A 23,406-nucleotide genomic window follows, 5' to 3' on the forward strand; every position below is an offset into this window, starting at 1 on the left:
GCGCACTTCCAGGCCAAAGTTCCTGCAGCGCTGAGGCCCCGGCAAGGGGTGGATCTATCAGTTAGTTACTCTGGCGCTGCCCGCGAGCCTGCGGGAAGGGGGGGTGGGCTCTGTTACTCACGGATCTGCCGCGGGGATCTCCGAACTTTTGGTGTCCGCAGGTCTGTAGCTGTGGTCGCAGGTCTCTGTCCCCAGTGGCTGCAGGGTCCTGGTATGCGTCTGAGATCAGACTGGGTGGTGCTGAGGCCAGGATCCTAGTCTCAAGCAGCTCTGTTTCCCAAGATGGCGTGGTCGCTGTGCCTGGGCTGGCCGCCTAGGAGTGTCCGCGCCGGGAGCTGGACTCCGCCGCCTAAGACTGCCCGGTTTAGCAGCCCCTTAGAAGACCTGCAGAATCTAGCTGTCCCTAGCTCATACACACACACCACACACGTCCACACACTCCTCTATCACTTCCTTGCACTCTCACACTCTCTCCCTCCCTACCTTCCTGCTGGTCGCCATTTTCAAACCGATATTGCAAATTTTGAGAAGCTTTGGCTTTAGTATTAGTTCTATTGGTTAAGTTCATTGTTATTTATATTCTCCAAAATTAGTGTTAAAAGGAGCACAAAAGTGGATCTTGATGGGAAAGTGACAATATGACACCAATACAGTCCAAATACTTATGAAAATGAATGATGATATATTACTTCTGGAATTCATATGGTCCAATTTATTTCTTTTTTAAATTCTTTATTGTTCAAAGTATTACATATGTCTTCTTTGTCCCCCATTGACCTCTCCCTGCCCACTCCCGCCCCCCAGCACAGGCCCTCACCACCTACTGTCTGTGTCCATTCGTTATTCTTATATGCATGCATATAAGTCCTTTAGTTGATCTCTTACTCCCCCCCCCCCACTTTCCCCTGCTTTCCCTCTGAAGTTTGACAGTCTGTTTGATGCTTCTGTGTCTCTGTATTTATTTTTGTTCATCAGTTTATGTTGTTCATTATAATCCACAAATGAGTGAGATCATGTGATACTTATCTGTCTCAGACTGGCATATTTCACTTAGCATAATGCTCTCCAGGTCCATCCATGCTGTTGCAAATGATAAGAATTCCTTCTTTTTTATGGCAGCGTAGTATTCCATGGTGTAGATGTACCACAGCTTTTTTATCCACTCATCTGCTGATGGGCACTTAGGCTGTTTCCATAGCTTAGCTATTGTAAATTGTGCTGCTATGAACATAGGAGTGCATATATCCTTTCTGATTGGTGTTTCTAGTTTCTTGGAGTATATTCCTAGAAGTGGTATTACTGGGTCAAATGGGAGTTCCACTTTTAATTTTTTGAGGAAACTCCATACTGTTCTGCTCAGTGGCTGCACCAATCTGCATTCCCACCAGCAGTGTACGAGGGTTCCTTTTTCTCCACATCCTCGCCAGCACTTGTTTGTTGATTTGTTGATGATAGCCATTCTGACAGATGTGAGATGGAACCTCATTGTCATTTTGATTTGCATCTCTTGGATGATTAGTGACTTTGAGCATGTTTTCATATGTCTCTTGGCCTTCTGTATGTCCACTTTCGAAAAGTGTCTATTTAGGTCCGTTGCCCATTTTTTGATTGGATTGTTTATCTTCCTTTTGTTGAGTTGTATGAGTTCCCTATACATTTTGGAGATTAAACCCTTATCGGATGTAACATTGGCAAATATGTTCTCCCTTGCAGTGGGCTTTCTTGTTTTGTTGATGGTTTCTTTTGCTGTGCAGAAGCTTTTTATTTTAAAAATAAAACAAGTAGTCCCACTTGTTTATTTTCTCCTTAGTCTCCATGATCCTAGGAGATGTAGCAGTAAAGCTATTGCTACAAGATATGTCTGATATTTTTCTACCTATGGATTCTTCTAAGATTTTTATGGTTTCCTGTCTTAGTTTAAGTCTTTTATCCATTTTGAGTTTATTTTTGTTTATGGTGTAAGTCAGTGGCCTAGTTTTATTTTTATTTTTTGCATGTATCTGTCCAATTTTCCCAGCACCATTTATTGAAGAGACTGTCTTGACTCCATTGTATGCTCTTGCCTCCTTTGTCAAATATTATTCGAGTGTAATGGCTTGGGCCAATTTCTGGTTTCTCTGTTCTATTTCATTGGTCTATATGTTCTTGTGCACTGTGGTTATTTTCATTCATTTACTTACTTGAAAAGAATTTAGAATCATGGGTTAATTTACACACACACACACACACACACACACACAAACACACACACGACAGACAATCTTGGAATCATAGGCAACTTCTAGGCTTTGCATTGATCTGTGTTTTACACGCCCTCGCCTTTGCAGTTCTGTTAACATGGTCTAGTCTTTCACAGTTCTTGCTAAATTCATTTCTAATTGTTTTTATGATTTTGTTACTATTTAATATAGAATTATATGTTTAACAGTATTTTTTGGAAGAGCTGATATATAAAACAACTACTTAGTAATTTCATTTTGTAACCAGTGTTCTTTCTCAGCTCTCTACTTGGTGTAAGTTTTAAATTGATGCTCTTGATTCTTTCAGGCCCACAATCAAACCACCTCCTTTCTCATATTTAAACCTCTTATTTATTTTCATGCTTCACTACCTTGGTTAGAACTCTGAGAACAATGTCAATTAATAGAGATTAGGGCAAACTCTTTAGTTGGTGTTGTTTTCAACTTTAAATTAATTTCAAACTTAAGCCCCATATTGACTTTTTGGTCATTACAAATATTCCTTATTGTATTAAAGACTTACCCCAGATTGCTAAAAGTTTTATTTTAGTGAAAGCTTTTTGTTTTTTTTCTCTTGCACTTTATTTTCTGTATTGATAAAAGGAAGTACATATTTTCCTTCAACATGTTAAAATGATATTAATATTAATGACTAGGGGACCTAGAGCCAGAATGCCTGAGTTCAAATCCTGTCTCTACCATATAAGAACTTTGTAAAGGTGGTATTTTTCTGCTTATTATCTCGGTTACTCCCTTGTAAAGTGAGGATTAGGGTAATAAGCCAGGGTTGTTGTGAAGATTAGATGTTAATGTATATAAAGTTCTTAGAACAGTGTCAGGTACATGGAAATATGAGCATCACCATCATTTTTTTTGTTGAGTTTGGACTAACCTTATCTATAATAATAAAAGCATAATATGCTAATTAGACTGGAAGTCCTTCCGGACGACCTTCCAGATAACGCCGGGGTTTTGAGTGAAGCCTGGGTCCTGGGTGCTTGCTGGCGGCCAGAGGGAAGCCCAGGTCCCGGGTGCCAGAGGGAAGCCGGTGCCGGCAGCCGGGGGAAGGAAGGCCTACTCTTGCACGAATTTCGTGCATCGGGCCTCTATATTGTCATATTATGCTATTATTTTATTTATTATGTTATGAATAAAAAGCATAGTTATGGAAAGTTTAAATAATATTTCTAAAGAGATAAAGTTAATAAGTGTTCTAACCAAGATTTAAACCAAGGTCATCTCCATCCTCCCTCCATACTCATAATGGAATTTAATATTTATTTTGGGAGTATCATTGTCAAGTTTATTATTGCCTTATATTGGCTTTGTAAATGATTTAGGCAGTATCCCATCTTTTCTGGACCAGTTTAAGTAGCATAGAAACTACCTGCTCCTCAAATGTTTGATAAAATATTGCTTGTAGACCATCTGGGATCTTTAATTTCTTTGAAGGAAATTCTAAAGTGCTTCAAAAATGTTCTCAGAGCCCAGTCAAAGAGTCTTGGGGAACCAACATTTAGTGACTGTGTTTTGTGCTTAAGGGATTGTTCTTGGGATTGTTGGGTAAAAAGACATGAATAAGGCATCTGAAGGAGTTTACTGATTGAGAGTTAGGTAGGACTGGTTCAAAAAGAGCAGATAAACACCGTATCCAAGAAATTAAGATAATGAAAGGAAGCTATGCTTAATCAATTATTATGGGCTAGAGTGATCCCAGACCCCTTATGGATCAGGTGGGGTATGAAGCAGGCTTTTAAGAGTAGCTAAGATTGCCCTAGCTGGTTTGGCTCAGTGGATAGAGTGTCAGCCTGCAGACTGAAAGGTCCCAGGTTCTATTCCGGTCAAGGGCACATGCCAGGGGTTGCGGGCTCAATCCCCAGTAGGGGGCATGCAGAAGGCAGAAAATCAGTGATTCTCTCTCATCATTGATGTTTCTCTCTCTCTCCCTCTCCTTTCCTCTCTGAAATCAATAAAAGTATATTTAAGAAAAATAAGAGTAGCTAAGATTAAGTAGTAAGAGAAAGGGATATGAACCCTTGCTTGCCTTGAAAGCAGGATTTCAGAGCTCATAGATTGAGAAAACTTGACATGCCTTTGTCCTTTTCCCCTTCCTTTTTCTAGTCATAGGGAGCAACATAATGCAGAGCAATGAGAATAGACTTTGAAGCGGTCCAGATGGAAGGGAGCTTACGCAAATCCCCCAGTAACTCTGAGCCTCAGGTTTCCTGTTTATAGGATGAACGTAAGGAGCCCCACGTCATGCTGCAGCAGTGAGGAACAAATGAGGTGCAAGGTGGGAAAATGCTCAACAAAGGTAGCTAGTTGCCCAGTTGCCCCACTTCTCTTTGTTACAGGCAACTGTTGATCAGTCAAAATGGCAACATGAATTGCAGCAAATCGAAAGTGGCGCGGGGAGAGAAGGGGGTCCTAATACGTGGTGGCAGGAGAAGGTCTGACTTGGGGTGGTGGGCACACAGTGCAATATACAGATTTTGTAACACAGAAACCCACACCTGAAACCTGTATGTTCATGTTGACCAATATCATCCCAATAAATTTAATTTAAAAAAATAAAAAAACATTTAAAATTCCTCTTCCAGTCGCCCTATGCAGTTTGATGTATTAGCACTCATTCCTCCACCTACAAACCACGTGGGACTACTTACTCCTCATTTCCAGATCTGCCATATTCATTCATGACATGTTCGTTCACTAGCCTTTTAAAGAGGCTGTTCCCTTTGTTTGGAATGACCTTTTCCTCTTCTTTCCTTTCTGTTGAAAGCTCTTATTTTTCTTCCAAGCCTCGAGTCCAGTGTACTGCCTCCTATGAGGGATCTCCCAGACAGAACGAGTTGCTTGTTCCTCTGGGGTACCACAGCATTTGAACAGATCCCTTCCCCTTGCACTGCAAGCTCTCTCAAGGCTGTGTCTACAGTTTGTTTTTGCATCTTCCCCTATTGCCAATCAACAGTGACTGGCTTACAGCAGATGCTCGTAAGTGTTAGCTGCATATGCATGTATGAATGAATTCCCACACCAAGCCTTGCAGACATCTGGTTCCACTAGATCAGCTGCAGGGCAGAAACAAAAATGAATCTCTAGAACAGCTCTTGACAGCCAAGTCATTATTTTATTCTCTTTCATTGGAAGCTCCCACTTTTTTGTTGTTGTAGCTGGGGAAACCACATCGGAGCAATTATCCCCGACTGAGTGAATTCAAGTGGATAGTTTATAATCTCTAGAAACCACAAGGAGAAAGCTGATGATCTGAGGAAACGCTACCCAGAAAGACTGTAGATGCCATAATATTTAGCTTCCCCGAAGAGACATTCACAGTGAAATTAAATTTAAATCTCAGAGAAGCCGCTTGTTCAAGGAAAGTAGGGAAAACTTTACATTCTTATGAAGAAATGAGGAAGTGAACTTTTTCTGGACCTCATATCATAATTGGAAAAACATGTTATAAACCGGAAGGTCTAAACCACTTGTCGGAGTGGAAAAAAATACAGTCAGCTAACAATACCATGTGTTTGATTGTCCCTTTCACATCTGTACTGCTCTGAGATTTCATGCTCTTTGATTTATGTAATTTAGGAAGCCACCAAGATTTTATGATCGTATTGATTCAGTTGGTTAAGTCAATAAACATTATCATTCATAAACTACGTGCTGAACGCTGTGCTGGGAACAGTAGACATGAATTTCATAGGAAAGTGTTGAGATTTTTAAAGGAACAAGATCTACTAATCCAGCGGTTCTCAACCTGTGGGTTGCAACCCCTTTGGCAGTCGAACGACCCTTTCACAGGGGTCGCCTAAGACCATCCTGCATATCAGATATTTACATTACGATTCATAACAGTAGCAACATTACAGTTATGAAGTAGCAACGAAAATAATCTTATGGTTGGGTCACAACATGAGGAACTGTATTTAAAGGGCCAGAAGGTTGAGAACCACTGTTTTCCTGGGATTCCAAGTAACCATGGGTTCTCTGGCTGCTTGTCACCTTCCTGCCTAGAGAAGTTCCTAGGGGAGCCGAAGGATTACTCAGACAAGCGTTGCAAATAAATTTCAGGGAACAGTGGGTTCTTAGAGAAGCTGTTAGGGAAGTGACATACTCTTTCATTAAAGGCAGAATGAAATGTTACTTCCTTCTGATCTGAGAATATTGGTCACAGAGGTGTTTAAAATTTCATTATGGAGTTGGTTTCAGTGTTTATTTGTTCTTTCTACTGTGATCATGTGTGGGGAGAAGGATGTGGAAGGAAAGAGGGAATTGTTTACAAAAATGAGGGTGACTCAGAGACTAGAAAGATGAGCTCAGTTTGTCCTTTTACTTTGTTTTTAACAGCCGGTATGGTAAACAGGCCTGATGTGTCTGAGCTGGGATGATGCTGATGGTAGTTCCAGTCAAATTGACTATTCACAGTCCCTGCTGTGCACCAGGTCCTCCAGGGGAAGCAAAGATAAGGAGGACACTCTGCCCTTGGACAGTCTGGCCAAATGGATAATAAGAATGGGGCACAAAGGAGAAAATAAGCTACGTACTGTAAGGGAAGTACAGAGTGCTGTCGGGTTAGTGAAGTGAGGGAGGTAACCTAGGCCAGTTGTGGGGCAATCAGGAAAGGTGCCATTTGAAGTGGACATTAATCAATTAGGACATTAATAAATTAGGTAATATTTTTGGTGACAGAAGGGGCGCTTTGTCACTTTGGAAGTCCCGATCTTTTATTTCACATTTCTTCAGACACCATAATGATAAGCCCCTTCAGAGAATAGCTGGTAGTTTGGCTGGAGTGTGGTAGAGGTTTGGAGAGCTAGGAGTTAGTGGGTTGGAGCAGGAATGTGCCTGTGGGATTTAGAGTTTCAAGCAGGAGAGTCCTTTCATATTCAGTGGGGGTTATTGGAAGGTTTGAGCAGAGCATTGCAATGACTGCACATGCTCTCCCTTAATGTAACCCGACAGCTTAGAAGAGTGTGAACTCATTTTCAATTGCAGGAGCAGGTAACAGAGGAGAGATGGTCGCAGTTGTCCAGTTAAGATGTAATGAAACCATAGGAATGAACAAGGTCAGGGGACTCAGGTGAAGAGTTCTTAAACTTGACAACCAAAGGTGGTTCATTAAAAAAAAAAAAAAAGATTGATAGATTGGATGTCATCAAAATTTAAACTTTTGTCCTGTGAAATTTTGTTAAGAGAAAGAAAAGACAAAGCTATAGAATGGGAGAAAATATTTGTAGACCACATATCTGACAAAGGACCAGTATCTAGAATATATGAAGAACTTTCAAAGCTCAATAGTAAAAAAAAAAAAAAATCCAATTTGAAAATGTGTAAAAGACATAAACAGGCATTCACTGAAGAGGATATATAGGTGGTAAATAAGCACATGAAAAGATGTTCCGCATCATTAGCCATCAGGAAAGTGCAAGTTAAACCCACAATGAGGCATTACTATACAGCTATACGAATATCTAAAGGAAAAAATGATGACAATCCAAATATTGTCAAGGATGTAGAAAAAATGACTCATTTGTCTATTGCTGATGGGAATATTAAGTGAAACAGAATTTGGTAGTTTCTCATAAAACTATAGTGTAATTTATCATCCTTCTAAAAGTTCAGGAAATGATATTCACATAAAGATGATTAACAGGAAAGTACTGAGGTCAAATCCCAACAGTTACTATAAGAAAAAAGGCAAAAAGGGGCAAAATAACAGTGCTACCAACAATAAAAGCATGCTAGAAAGACATGCTACAAAAATATTCCTGTAAGATTTATTTGCAAAATAAATTAAGAGACATTAAGAAAATTATACAGGACATGAAAGAATAACATCAATCAGAATTAGGAGAACTCAATAATGAAATGACAGAATTTAAGAAATAATTAGAAATAAAATGTATATTAAAAATGAAATAATTTTTAGAAATGAAAGCTAAATTAGAAGGAATAAAAAATACATCAAATAAAAAAGAAAAAATAGGAAATTTTAAAATGTAAAAGGAAATGTAAAAAGAGATAAAATGGATTCAAAAGAAAGTTGCAAATGTTGAAGATAAACAAAAAAAAAATTCCAACACACACATAAGAGTCTCTGAAGCAGACATCAGAAAAGAAAAAAACACAAACAAAAAACCAAGAAACAAACAAAACAAATACTAAATTAAGAATTAAGAAAATTTTACTGAAATAAATTGAAAACATATATTGAAAAAATGTACTTTATACCTGAAAATACTGGCCTAGAATGACCAGCATAACACACATTCTGGTAAAAATTACTGGCCTTTAAAGAAAGGGAAACATCTTTTGGATATCTAGACAATGTGAGTATATTATTGTAAGAGAGAAATTAGATTATCACTAGACCTTTTGATGCTATGTGTGAGAATAGAATAGCGTAACATATTCCATTGGAATACCATAAGATCTGAAAGAAAAAACATGTTAGCCAGGGATTTTATATCCAGAAAACCTGACCTTCAAAAATAAGAAGACGAAGACAACTATTCGTGTGCAAGAATTTGAGGAATATTTTTTCCAATGACTCTTCCTAAGGAATCTTGTAAAGGATTTGTTCAGTGAGCCCTTCCTAAGATTCTGCTAGAGAACGACTTTGGACAATCGAAATGACTAGAGAGACAAGTATGTGGAACTGTTGGTGGGCACTAAATTGTTATTAAATGAGGGCCCAAAGGGGATAGCATTACTATCTAATGGCTGTATGATTCGGTTGTGTAGACTTGGTAAAATTAAAAATCAAAATGTAGAGGAAGGGAATTACATTTGTAAACAAAACAAAACAAAAATTCCCATCAAACTCAAAACCAAAACCAAATGACCAGACAACTGTTGTTCTGAACCTAATGTCCTAAAAGCCTTTTCCCCCCATCTCTCTGACTCTGTCACATATGGTAGCTACCCCAATTCTCAATTCTAAAACCTTTCCCAAATCCCTTCCTTTTTCTGCTTACCTTCCCATTCTTTTCATTTCTCTTCTGCTATTAACATTGGGCCCATTTCAATCTGAAAGAATTAATCCATTTTCAGTTTTCTTCACTGTCATTACTCTAGCTAGCAAAATCCTAGAAACTAATCTTTCAAACACAGAATTCTCCTTACCAGATAGAGGAGAGGAAGAAGCTGTGAATATATATTACTATTTTGTCATATCTCATAGGAGATTGTTATTAATATGATCAGTATTGGTGCCTAATTTTAATATTAGTTATCTTTTTTAAACCATAATCATGTTCTTTTTAACACTCATTTTCTGAGGGTAAATTTGCTAAAAATAATAACTGCACAGTGATCCATATGATTTACTCCCATGTATATATGTGCTGCCTGTGCCATCATTTTTTAGTTACCTGTTTCTAGGAAACACGTTGCTTAGGTAGACTAACTTCCTGTTTCTAGATAGGAAAATATTAAAGGGTCACTTAGCAAAGACTTGGCGTAAATGCCATATTATTAGGTCATAAGTACTCTCTGTCCATGGATTTATACATAAAACTGTATTTTAGAACTTCTGTTCTAGACCATGCCTGATATATCATATTCTTAGTCAGTGTTGTAGTTTTCTTATGGAGATTGAATTTCTGCATTTGCATAGGCTGAAAGGAGAGGGGTATATGTAAGGAGAAGTAGGGCATTTTGTTATTAAAGTCAAGGGCAATTCTCTTGTCCTTACCCTGAGGCATTTTCCAGGGTTACCTGTGTGTACTTGTGAATGGGTAGGTCCTGGATTTCTCTGTGTACCGTTATAAGTTTTGTCAAATGAGGCTGAAGTGGAAGATAGAGCAAGGCATCTGGATTCACCATAATTATCATTTTCTTTGAGAGTCCTTTCGGGGAACTAGTGGCTTTTCCTCAAGGAGGGAGTGACATAGCTCTAGGCCAGAGGTCCTCAAACTTTTTAAACAGAGGGCCAGTTCACTGTCCCTCAGACATTCCACACATGTGCACTGCGGGCCCGGGATGAGTCGGCTGCTAAGCAGGACAGGCAGCGGCGGCGGCAAAAACATCCGGCGGGCCGGATAAATGTTTTCGGCGGGCCACAGTTTGAGGACGCCTGCTCTAGGCTTTCCTAAAGCGGACTAAATTTTGTGCACAGGAAGTTATTCTGCTTGTTACTTTGTTGCCACCAGCAGAGTAGGACTTGCCCTATGAAGAAGCAGCAAAGAGTTTCACTGATGAGAATCAAGGCACAATTACAGTAGCTTTGGCCAGTGCAGCTCAGTTGGTTGGAACCTCGTCCCATACACAGAAAGGTGGTGGGTTCAATTCCCAGTCAGGGCACATACCCAGGTTGTGGGTTTGATCCCCAGTTGGAGTGTGTGTGAGAAGTAACAGATTGATGTTTCTCTCTCTCTCTCTCTCTCTCTCTCTCTCTCTCTCTCTCTCATCAATAAAAACAAACAAACAAAAATAAAACCAAACAAACAATAAAACCATGCCCTCAGGTGAGGATTTAAAAAATAAAGCCCAATGATAGTAAATACACAGAAGCAGCCAGCCTTCTGTGCTACTGAAGAGATGAAATGAGATGTTTGGCAAGGGTGTAGTTAGTATTATTATTATTAGTAGTAGTAGTAATAATAACTTGATAAATGACGTATACCTTGGTATAATGTACATTGAAAATGTATTTGATTTTTGAATATTCTCAATAAACACATTTACCTCTGAATGTATTAGTACCTGATTTTAGCCATAAAAATATTAAAAAATAAAGAAAATGGTCTCCACACCATCCCTGTTTTTCCCAGTGTTGTAGTATTTCCTGGTCTTGGATTTATATATGTTCCTTATTTTTTTAGTGTATTCCTTCATTTTTCTAACATAAATTCTTTAAATTTAAAAAGATGTATTTCTAGATTAATATGATATTCTCCTCTAAAATAGCTGCATTTTCTTCTTGATCCCATTTGTTAACAGGAATCATTTAGAATGTTTTTATGTACTAACATGGTCAAGGTCAGGATAGGAAATCAACACAAGAAGTTTTTACATTAGCAAACAAAAATGTAAGAAGACATTCATTTCCATGAATGATTTAAAAACGGAGAATGAACATAATGATTATATTTATTATATTGGATGCAGTAATTTCTAAATAAATATTTTAAAATGAATGAAGTACCAGCTAATATCTGGTAAATTAAAAAAGTGTAAAGAATAGTGATACCCACCAAGAATGAGAATGTGGTGAAGAATCTTAGTGATAGTAGTGTGTCTTTTGCTTGATTGCTTTTTTTTTTAACCAAATGAATAGCTTTCTTGTCTTTTCTAACTAGAAAAATAAGTAGTCACTTAGAAAATTCAAACAAGGCAGACAAATAAAAATGACCCCAAATCTCTCCATCCAGAGGAAACAACTAATGACACTTTGGTGTATATCTTTTTAAACAACTTTCTACAAAAATAAACACAATGTTAAATTGCTACAAAAATATCACACGTGCTGTTCTGCAACCTGAACACAGATGTATCATGTTTAATTTAACCAACCATGTAAGTGATGGACTCTTAGCTTTAATATACACATCCTTAAATATACATCCATTCACAGTTGATAAAGTACATCCTGGAAGAAACTGTTATGAGTAGAACGTTTAACAAAGAGTACATAGATTTTAAATTTTAAACCATATGGCCAAAATACATTTCAGGAATATAGAAATTTACATTCTTAGTAATGGCACCCAGTGACTTCTCACAGCCTTTCCAATGTTTGATACAAAATTTTTTAAAATTTTGCTATTGACATTTCCCAGTTGTCAATTGCCTACTGACCCCTTACTAACTTTTTAATAGGGATGTTTATTTCTTCCTATATTTTAGAGCTAATTGTATATTGGGGATATTAAGTCATTGTTATGTATGTTGAAAACATATGCCTAGCTTATCATTGCTTTTCAACTTTGTTTCAAGTATTAGAAATTTTTTGCCACAGGTATATTTTAACATTTGAAGTAGTTCCCAGTACTTTCTGGATATAATGGCATACTTAAAAAGACTTCCCCCACCATATTTAAAAAGAAAATAGGGAGAGAATAAAGAAAAGAGGGTGTATGGTTAAGCATTTTGCAATTTATGAAGGTAGGAAAAACAGCAACTCAATGTATACCCTAATTAAATCACAAACAAACAACAACAAAAGAAAAAAATCAAAAGTCTATCTGGTTAAGGAGGATTGAGTAATACATTTTTAAACTTATCTATTCTGGGGTGGGATGCAATCAATACATGGAGAAATGCTTTCACTAATTCAAAAAATATTAAGTATTAGATACTGTGCTGGGCTTTGATGCAGAGAGGAAAAAAAGAGAGAATGAACCCAAAAATAAAGTGAAATTGCCCTGCTCACAAAGAGCGCACAGACTGTAATATTCATGTTTGTACAAGGAGCTGAGGAAGACTAGGATCTCCTTCCTTCTTCATCCTATCTCATCCTACTTCAAAACCATAAGAAAAATAATTGGTAAATGCTAATAATCCCAATTTCTTGAAAAAAATATTTCTTGTGACTTTAAGAAAACATATTGTTTCAGAGAGCCCCAAACTCCCTTCTGCATCTGCATTCACGGCTGCCACCCTGTGAGGAGACGTTGATGCCTTAGAGACACTGACTGGGCTATAATAACAACCTGTAACCATGTTTTATGCCAAGAAAATGTTTTCAAAACATCTGCACTATTTAACCAGCCAAGATGTTTCATGAAAAATATCTGTGAATGCCTCCATCAGGAGGTACTCATTCATATGAAGTAGTGGTTAAAAATATTTGAAAACATTTAATCATCTTAACTCTGTGTGTGTTTTTTGAATGTGTGTGCACAAATGTGCATATGCTCATGTGTAACACTGGAATTTTATAAACAACTAGAGACCTGGTGCACAAAATTTGTGCACTCGGGGGGTGGGGAGGGTCCCTCAACCTGGCCTGTGCCCTCTCGCAGTCTGGAGGTGGGAGAGGCTCCCGCCAACGCCGCTGCACTTGCCAGCTGTGAGCCTGGCTCAGGGCTTCTGGCTGAGTGGCACTACCCCTGGTGGTCAGTGCTCATCATAGCGACCGGTCATTCTGCATATTAGCCTTTTATTATATAGGACAAGTAAGCTTCTTTGGGAATAAAAACTATACACAATGCTTTTTATTGAATTTACTAGAGGCCCGGTGCACGATAATTATAATTCAATTTAATACACATACTGTAATTGATTTTATAAAGGAGAATGGAAGACATTAAAGATAAGAGCTAGTATGCTGTGTCCAACCAGTCACTATGACGTGCACTGACCACCAGGGGACAGATGCTCAATACAGGAGCTGCTGAGCTACAGTGACTTGGCAGCAGCAGTTCTTGGGTGACACACCCTGAAACCAGAGAGGAGGGAGCCCTATTCCTTGCAGGGCTGCATGATTCCTCCTTCAGCCCTGGGTTATGTTGTTGCTGGGGCACTGTCGGCCCCGAATCTGGCTTACTGCACACTTGCATTTGCGTTCCACACCCTGTACGAGAGCAACTTTGCAGAGTGCCCTCTCGCACTCTGGGACCCCTCAGGGGGTGTCGGAGAGTCAGTTTTGGCCCAATCCCTGCAGGCCAGGCCAAGGGACCCCACCTACCACAGGGACCCCGCTCACTCCGCAGATGCCAGAAAGGGACTGTGGGAGGTTGACTCCAAGGCGTGTCCAGCCCGTCTCGCCCAGTCCCGCCCGCCAGCCACCTTCTAATTAATTTCCTTTCAATGTGCATGAATCCGTGCACCAGGTCACTACTTTATAATCAGAGAAATATTAATACTCTCTTATTGGTTTAATAGGATTTTAGAAATTATTTAAACTTTATCATTCAGTCTTAACAAAGCATCAATATTTTCATTTTACGTAATGAAAAAACGTGACTCCATGTGTTTAGGTGATTAAGCTCCTCAGTTAGTAAGTATCTATAATAATAAAAGCGTAATATGCTCATTAGACCGGACGTCTTTCTGGACGTCCTTCTAGACAAAGCCAGGGCTGCGAGGGAAACCTGGGTCCCGGGTGCCAGAGGGAAGCGGGTGCCGGCAGCCGGGGGAAGGAAGGCCTACTCTTGCATGAATTTCATGCATCAGGCCTCTAGTCAAAGATAAAGCAAAACCCAAAGTCATTGCTTTTTCCACCATACTACAGCTGCCCCAATGCTAACAGCATTAGTGAGTTAGTTCCCAATTATCTATGCATGAATCTAATGAGAATTTAGCCACTTACCATGGGCCTTTCTTGGGAAACTTTTTATCACACTTGCCTGGGCACAATGTGGTAGGAGCAACATGGGCTTTGGAGTCAACTTCAACCCTGGGCTTGAATTCTCGCTTTGCTACATATTAGCTGTGCATATATGGATGTAAACTCTGCCTCGTCTTCACCTAGGAACATTGGCAGTGATGATACTTACAATGGAATTTGTTTGTGATATCTCTGGCACATAGTAGGTGCTCAATCACCCACAGCGACATTACCTGGTCTCTCCTAGGATGGCATCAAGAGATACAAAATGGTCCTGGCCAGTGTGTGTCAGTGGTTAGAGCATTAGTCTGTGCACTGGAGGGTCACAGGTTCAATACCCGGTCAAGGGCACGTACCTGAATTATAGGTTCCATTTGCAGGTTCCATCTCCAGCATGGGTGAGGGAGGCTACCAATGGATATGTCTCTCTCACATAGATGTTTCTCTCTCTCCTCTCCCTCTCTTTCCCTCTCCTACCCTCTCCCCCACCAAAACAAACAAAAACCCATCCTCATTTGTCGGATGATGATTAAAAGAAAAGAGAGAGAGAGTTATAAAATGATTTTGGGAATATTGGGTTATGGGTAATGGAGCCCTGGCAAGATCCAATAGGAGTCTTATTTAAGTGGTGTTAAACACCTGCAAAGAATTGGTATTCGGCCATATAGTCATTTCTTTAACTCAGTGGTTGGCAAACCGCGGCACGCGAGCCTCATGCGGCTCTTTGGCCCCTTGAGTGTGGCTCTTCCACAAAATACCACGTGCGGGCGCGCACGTGCAGTGCAATTGGAACTTCTTGGCCCATGCGCAGAAGTCGGTTTTGGGCCTGGGTGAGTTTATTTTGAAGAAGTGGCATTAGAAGAAGTGGGGGGTGTCGGTCAGTCGGGCTAAGGGAGACACGGCGCAGGCGGGCAGCGGGATACGCAGCGCGGGGAAGGCGCGTGGGATTCATGCACGAGTTGAGTGAGACTGGCTACAAGATGAGTGAGGATGGGAGAGTTGGAAGGGGTCTACCTCAGCGAATATACCTCAATCAGATTGAGGACGTTTTTAGGAAAGACCAGCTTAGGAGTACCCTAATTAAGTTAATAACAATGTACCTACCTATATGGTTTAAGTTTAAAAAATTTGGCTCTCAAAAGAAATTTCAATCGTTGTACTGTTGATATTTGGCTCTGTTGACTAATGAGTTTGCCGACCACTGTTTTAACTCATATCCTCATATTCCCATATGTCCCAGGAGAAATTGTATTAAGAAAAAAGAAATGAGGCGCCTAGAGAACATGAGAAAATGTAGGAATGCATTTAGGCATTGGTGAGCCTTTTTACAATGCTCAAAATGGATTTTCCTAATCCTTTTTTTTTCCCCACCCTTTATAGCTGATGGCGTCTGTGTCTTTAAATGCCTACTCAACCGAGACACCGAATGTTGCCGGGTGGGGAAGGAATCCGTCTTGATTACCCTGGGGTACAACAGTGCTCTGCTGAAGTTTGAGTCTTACGCTGGTAAGTGTTGTGCTTGTCATGACCCCCTGTCTTTTCTGAAAATGAATCCCCTGATTGGTTGACGTTTTGCTGTTACTGATTGGTTGGATTTCAGCAGAATGTTTCCTAGTGTGGGTTGTTCTAGATTAAAACAATGATATAAAACTGGTTCTGGTGCTTACCTGATACCCAGGCTGGAGCACTATCAGCCTTTTCCTAGACCATGAGAACGTTTCTGTTCTCCCCACTTGGGGTTCTCCTTCATCCAGAGCTGATTTTCCTTGAAGAAGAGGCTGTTTGCAGAAATGTGACTTCCCGCTTCTTTGCCAATCAGAATGTTTTCATCCTATTTTTGTCTTTGGATCATTTGTCGAACATTTTTAGATTCTGGACAACAAATGTCAGGGAATGGGGAGGTAAACTAAAGTGTAACTAGAGCTATTTTAAGAAAGGGCTAAAAGGCACCCTGGGAGATTTCCAGTCCGATAAAGGTAATTAGGGTTAACAATGCCATGCGTCTACCTTTGATGGTCTGTCGTCATTTCTTTAACTTAGATATAAAGTGTTCATTTCATGGTGTTAATCCAGACGATACAAAGTATTAGCAGTGGTACAGATTCTCCTCTGGGTAGTTAAAATGTCCAAAGTTGTTTCATATTATGGTAACTACTTGGGATAAAGAAGTTAACCTGGTTTGTAGTTTCTGAACTGACTCAGAGTCAGCCAGAGAGAGGAAGCTGTTTTATCATATACCTATTCATCTCTTCATCATCCCTGGTGAGACACATTTCGTTTTAAGAAAGAAATAGCCAGTGAAAGAACAGGGAGCGATTGTACAGTACGAAGACTGAAGGGAAAACCTTTCTTCTAATGTGTTCACACTTGGAACACTCAGTGCTCGAGGAAGTCATGCTGCTCAACTCCACATAGAATGTGCATGTCCGCAATGTCCATGTTTCAAGCATAGGGTACTGTTCAGAGTTGGTATGTAGAGTCTAAACAGGGTTAGGAGTTTTATTTTTTAGGGGCTCTCAACTTGAACTGCCTTCACTGTCTGGACAAAAACTTTTCTTTAAATCTTTCTTTAAATTGCAGTGAGATAGAACTTTTGAGATTCCAGTAGACTAAGTCCAAAGATATTGGGATCCATTTTACTGTGCTGCTTCCAGCCTAGATAGTCGTGAGGCCCAGAACCAACTCAGTATTGGGGGCCAATGACAGGAGCCTATTGGTCCTACACAAAGGCCCCTGTAAGTAATATCTGATGCCTTAGCTGACAAGGAGAGAGAGTGAACGGAACCTTTTCGTTTCATTCCTTGATACAGAGATTTTGGACTTAGTAATGAAATTTGTATTCCATGTGCTTTTGCCTAACTTAGAATACAAATGACTAAGTTTCTACGTAATTTGTTTATACCAATCAAAAAAGCAAGAAGGGAACTTTTAAATAGGGAGCTCCTAGGTGGGACTAATTTTGAGATCATGAATTCATTATTGGTTCAGCGTGTAACCTGTGTTTCAGAAATGAGCACAGAGACCTTGGCCTACCTTGCTTTAGGACACTGGCTGTAACTGATTAGTCTCCTTTGTTCTTTAAGAAGGAAAGATAATCGATACCAAGAATTTGAGACTCTACTTGAGAATTTTCCCAACGGTACCTTATACCACCTTCCTATTCTGGAGTTTGTGTGTGTCTTGATTTTGCTAGGATTGAATCGCAGCACCATATGGATTCCAAGTACAGATGTTTGCAAATTAATGGTCCTCCTTAGTTTAATTTAATAATAGTTTTCCAAAGCAACTAATGTCCCTGGGGAGTCGGTTGCCTGTCTGATTTTCCTGGCCCTAGAGACTGAACAAGCCAAGCAGCTGGTCCCGCATTCTGGATCTGTCAAGGCAGGTTGTGGTGCGAGGGACCGGAGTCCACAGCTGCAGGCTGGTAGTGTGGCAACTGAGGAGCAAGCTGGCTGTGACTCAGTGGGTCCCCAAGGGCCCAGGTCCCAGGTGGCAGTGGGATCCTGTCATTTGTCAGCTTGGGTGTTGACAGAAAGCTGTGTACATCAGACACAATTGCTACATTTTTGAGATGTGCTCTGCTTTTCTGGAGTAAGACCATGTGGCATTTGAAATGTGAGCCTGCGATTTTACATTTAGAAGTGAACAGCTGCCAATTTTCTAGAGCTTGGGTAAGAAAGAAAATTCAACTTTATTGGGAAGTTGATCAGTAGTGATAATTAGGCACTACTAGGGAAGGAATGATCAAATACCCAAATATATCTCTAAGCAGTATTTCTTTCCTTCCTCCTTTCCTTCTTCAGAATTGTGACTCAGTGCTCTCCAAGCCTGATTTGGTCACGTGTCAAATACTCGCCAGTGTTCTCCAAGACCACTGTGAAATCTGGCCATTAAATCTCACTGTATTTTAGAAGCAGTGGGAATATTTAATGATGACAGATGTCAACAGAGAAAAAAGTTTTAATTAAATGGACTTAATATCTATGACAAACTGACTATGAATGTACTAGATATGTGCAGGGTTTCCTTCCTGTTCATTCATTCATTCAACAAATATATATTGAGAGCCTATTATGTGCCAAGCACTTAGTTATGTGCTAAAGATACAGCACTGAGTAGATAGAAATCCTTACAAATATGTAGCTAATATTTTATGAGGACACAGACAATAAATGAACATACTGGTAGATAGTGAAAATAAACCAGGGAAAGAGACAGAGAATGACTGGGGATTAAGTGTGTATACTGTTCATAGGTACTTTCTGAGGGAAAGCCTCACTGATTAGCTGCCATTGGAGCTGTAGTGGACGAGGGAAGGAGCAGAGCCCTGTGTGTGTCAGAGTAAGGGTGGTCCAGACAGAGGAACAGAACTACAAAGACCCTAAGGCAGGTTGTACTTGAAGAATGGCACTGAGAGCAGAGGGCCCAGGTGGAATGAGGGAGGAGAACGATCAGGGGAGACGTTGGAGACCATGGTGAGCATCTTGGTTTTCCTCTGAGGAGGACTGGAAGCATCTGAGGGCTTGCAGCAGAGGCCCAGCATTGTCTGAGTCTTACTTAATTTTTAGATTCTTTTTAGAGGTAGGTATTTATACCTTCTCTCTTATTCTCACAGCAGAATTATTGTTGTTGTTTATTCCCATTTTTAAGCAAAGCCATTAAGGCTCATAGGTTCGAAGGAAATTGCCCACGTGACAAAAAGAAAATGTAAGGCCCATGTTCTTTCAACAGCTTCCCAACTTCCCCTCCACTCTTCACTGGTTGACATTTCATCGCGAAAACTCACATTTTGAATTGGGGTAACACAGCCATGGAAAGCCAACTTTTATCAGCATTTCACTAATGGAGAAAAAGAAATAAAGATACTGGTGGTCCTTATTTTGGAAGTTTATGAATCAAGAGAAATTTCTTTATCCTTTTTTATTTTGAAAAAAATTTCCAACTTAAAAGTTTCTTAAACAATACTGAGAATTTCTGGATATCCTTTAAACAGATTCATTAATTTACAATAGTTTGTCACACTTGATTTATCTATGTGTATATGTGTGTACATATGTAAATACATATTATCATTTTATTTCTGAAACCATTTGAGAGTAATTTGCATGTCATACTCCTTTACTCCTTAGTACTTCACAGGAATGCCCCATCTTGTATAATAAAAGCCTAATATGCTAAGTGTCCAGTTGTCTGGTCACCCTTTCAACCAATCAAAGTGTAATATGCTAATGATATGCTAAGGCTACTCAACCGCTCACTATGACATGCACTGACCACCAGGGAGCAGATGCTCCGACCAGTAGGTTAGCTTGCTGCTGGGGTCCGGCCTATCGGGAGTGAGCGAGATGGGCCAGATATGCCCTGGAGCCCTCCCACAGTCCCTCCTCGGCCCCAATTGTACACCAGTGGGGTTCCTCGGCCTGGCCTGTGCCCTTTCACAATCTGGGACCCCTTGGGGGATTTCAGAGAGCTGGTTTCAGCCTGATCCTGCAGGCCAGGCCAAGGGACCCCACTGGTGCACAAATTCGTGCACCAGGCCTCTAGTAAACAAGAATATTCTCTTTTGTAACCACAGTAGAATTACCAAACTCAGGAATTTAGCATCTCTATGTATTTATATTTAATTTACAGTTCATAGTCCAGTTTCATAAATTATCCCAATAATGTCTTTTATAGCACTTTTCTCTCGCTAGTACTACATCTGGCCTAGGATCATGTATTGTACTTAGTTGTCATGTCTCTTTAGACTCTTTAATTTGGTTGAGTTCTTCACCCCTTTTTCTTTTTTTTTTTTTTTATTTTTTTTTTTTATTTTTTTTAGACGCTCTATCCACTGAGCCAAACCGGTTTCGGCATCACCCCTTTTTCTTAATGACATTAAGATATTTGGAGAAGAGGGATCAGTTATTTTTATAGAATATCCTCTAATTGGGGTTTTTCTAATATTTCCTTGTGAAAAGATTCAGGTTATGCATCCCCAGTCAGAAAACTACCTATCTGATATTGTGTCCTTCTCAGAATATCACCTCAGCAAGCACTGAGGTCTACCTACCCCTTGTTGGTAGTATGAGTTTTAATCACCAGGTCAAGGCATTTTCTATTTTCTATATACAGTTACTGTGCTTTCCCTGATAGATGTAAGTAGTAAGGAGTCTGGGCCAAGGCACTTTGGTATCATGCAAATATCCTGTTCCTCATCAAATAGCCCAAATTTAGTATATATTTATTATCCATTGCTTTGGATGTGAAGTTGAGGTTTTTTTTTGATATGTTAACCTTGTATCCTGCAGTAATCTTGCTAAGTCACTTAATTCTTGTAGGTTGTTTTTTTTTTTATAGATTCCCTAGGATTTTCTACATAAATGATTGCATCATCTGTGATTAGAGATAGTTTTGCATTTCCCTTTCCTAGCTGTATTTGTTGTTTGTTTGTGTGTGTGTGTGTGTGTGTGTGTGTGTGTGTGTTTTGTTGTTGTTTTTTGTTTGTTGCACCAGCTAGGCCTTCTAGTATAATGTTGCAGAGAAGAAGTTAGAGCGGGCCTCCTTACCTTGTTCATGATCTCAGGAAAAGCATTCAGTTTTCACTATTAGTTGTAGGGTTTTTGTTGTTGATGTTCTTTATCAGACTGAGTAAAGTCCATTATATTCCTAACTTGCTCATAGTTTCTATCTTGAATTGTATTTTAATTCAAGATAGAAACTCTATCTGAATCTATGAAGATGAATGAATCATTTTTATTTTTAGCCTATTAATATGATTAATTAAATTGATTGAGTTTTGAATGTTGAAACAACCTTGAATTTCTGAGTTAAACTTGGTCATGACATATGAGCTTTTTATATAGAGCTAAATTAGATTTGCTAGAATTTTATAAATATTTTTATGTCTATGCTTCTTAAGTATTGCTTTGTAGTTTTCTTTATGTCTTTGTCTGATTTGGGTATCAGAGTAATATTGGTCTTATAAAATAGGAGCATATCATCTAACCTCTTTTGGTGAATTCTTTGTAAAGAATTTGGCATCATTTCTTCTTTAAACGTTTGTTAAAATTAACAACCAAATTCAAATGGATCTTGATCTTTTTTGGGTGTGAAAAGGTTTTAACTACAAAGTCAGTTTATTTAATACACATAAATCTATTTAATATATCTTCTGTTTATTGATTGAGCTTTAATTGTCTTTCATGGAATTTATCTATTTCATCTAGGTTGTCAAATTAATTGCTATTAAGTCATTCATAATATTTCTTTATGTCAGTATGATCTGTATTAATGTTCTTTCTCTTATTTCTTATATAGATAATATATGTTTTTATTAATTTACTTAGAGGCTTATCAACTTTATTGATTATTTCAATGAAACAGCTTTTTGTTTCATTCATTTTTCTCCATTTTCTGTCTTATTGATTCTTGCTTTTATATTTATTTTCTTCCTTCTCATTACTTTGATTCTCTGATTACTATTTTCTCTTTAACTTTTAAAATATATTTTTTTTATTGATTTCAGAGAGGAGGTGAGAGGAAGAGAGAGATAGAAACATTAATGATGAAAGAGAATCATGAATTGGCTGCCTCCTGCACTCCCCCTATTGGGGATCATGCTTGCAACCCAGGCATGTGCCAGACCGGGAATCGAACCATGACCTCCTAGTTCACAGGTTGACACTCAACCTCTGAGCCACACCGGTCATGCTTCTATTTAACTTTTTAAGGAAGAGGCTTAAATCATTAATTTGAGTCCTTTCTTTTTCTAATACATACTTTACTGCTATACAGTTCTTTCTGTATACTGTTCTAGCTGCATCCCATAAATTTGGTATATTGTGTTTTCCTTGCCCTACAATTTAGAATAATTTGTATTGTTATTTGTTCTTTGGCCTATGAATTTTTTTGACCCATGAATTATTTAGAATTATATTGTTCAATTTTGAAACATTTGGAGATTTTCCAGATCACTTTCTGTATTTTTATTGAACTCTTCTGTGATGTGAATGAAAATGTGGTTTGTATGATATCAGTGGTTTCAGATTTGTTGGAGTTTGTTTTATGGCTCACAATATGGTATATCTTGGTGAATGTTCCATATGCACTTGAAAAGAATATGTGTTCTGTTTTATTGTGTGAACTATTCTCTAAATATCAGTTAGGTCAAGTTGATTGATCTTTAATGATTCTTGGACTACTTGTTTATCAATTTTTGAGAGAGGAGATTTGAAATTACCGACTATAACTGGATTTTGTCTGTTGTAGTTGTTTATGACCCTTTGCAATATGAAAGTTGATATTCTATTGAGTATATGTGAGGTTATGCTTCAGATAATGACTCAAGGAAGCGAACAGTGACGATTCAAGTTTCTAGTAGCTGTTTTTCAATTTTTTTCTTTTATGAGGAAAATTCATACTTGAGTGAAACCCAGCTGGAGCATGCCTGCTCCCTGCCTCCCTGCTCTCAGCATTTATTACAGTAACCATATTTTCTGGTTCCTATTTCCTGCTGAACAGTCTATCTGCATACTACTGAAATATTTATGGGATCAAACCTGCAACCTTTTGGCGTATGGAACGATGCTCCTACCAACTGAGGTACCCTGTCAGGGCACACCCTATTCTTATGCTTTATCTTTCTGGGGCGTGTCAAAGGAACTTATCCTATCTAATAAAAGACAAAAAGGGTAATTGACCTTACCTTCATTATGCTTCCCATTGGCTAATCAGGGAGATATGCAAATTAACTGCCAACAAAGATGGCAGCCGGCAGCCACGCAGCTGAAGTGAGGAGGAGGCTTGCTTGCTCCAGTGATGGAGGAAGCCAAGGTTCCCTGCCTGCCGTGGCCTGGCTCTGAGCTCCGAAAGCAACAAAGTTTCAATTATAGAAGCTAAACAAAC

General features: G+C 39.1%; 1 protein-coding gene across 1 annotated transcript in view; it reads left to right on the forward strand.

Moving 5' to 3' along the window:
* LOC102254206 (histone-arginine methyltransferase CARM1-like) overlaps nucleotides 1-23,406 on the forward strand; it is a 206,584-nt gene that overhangs the window by 50,728 nt on the left and 132,450 nt on the right. Inside the window, exon 2 of the mRNA XM_014546316.1 lies at nucleotides 15,901-16,026. Coding sequence (XP_014401802.1) covers nucleotides 15,901-16,026 — 126 coding nt within the window. The remainder of the gene's footprint in view (nucleotides 1-15,900; nucleotides 16,027-23,406) is intronic.

The sequence above is a fragment of the Myotis brandtii genome, unplaced genomic scaffold (assembly GCF_000412655.1).
Source record: "Myotis brandtii unplaced genomic scaffold, ASM41265v1 scaffold44, whole genome shotgun sequence".
Classification (NCBI taxonomy): Eukaryota; Metazoa; Chordata; class Mammalia; order Chiroptera; family Vespertilionidae; genus Myotis; species Myotis brandtii.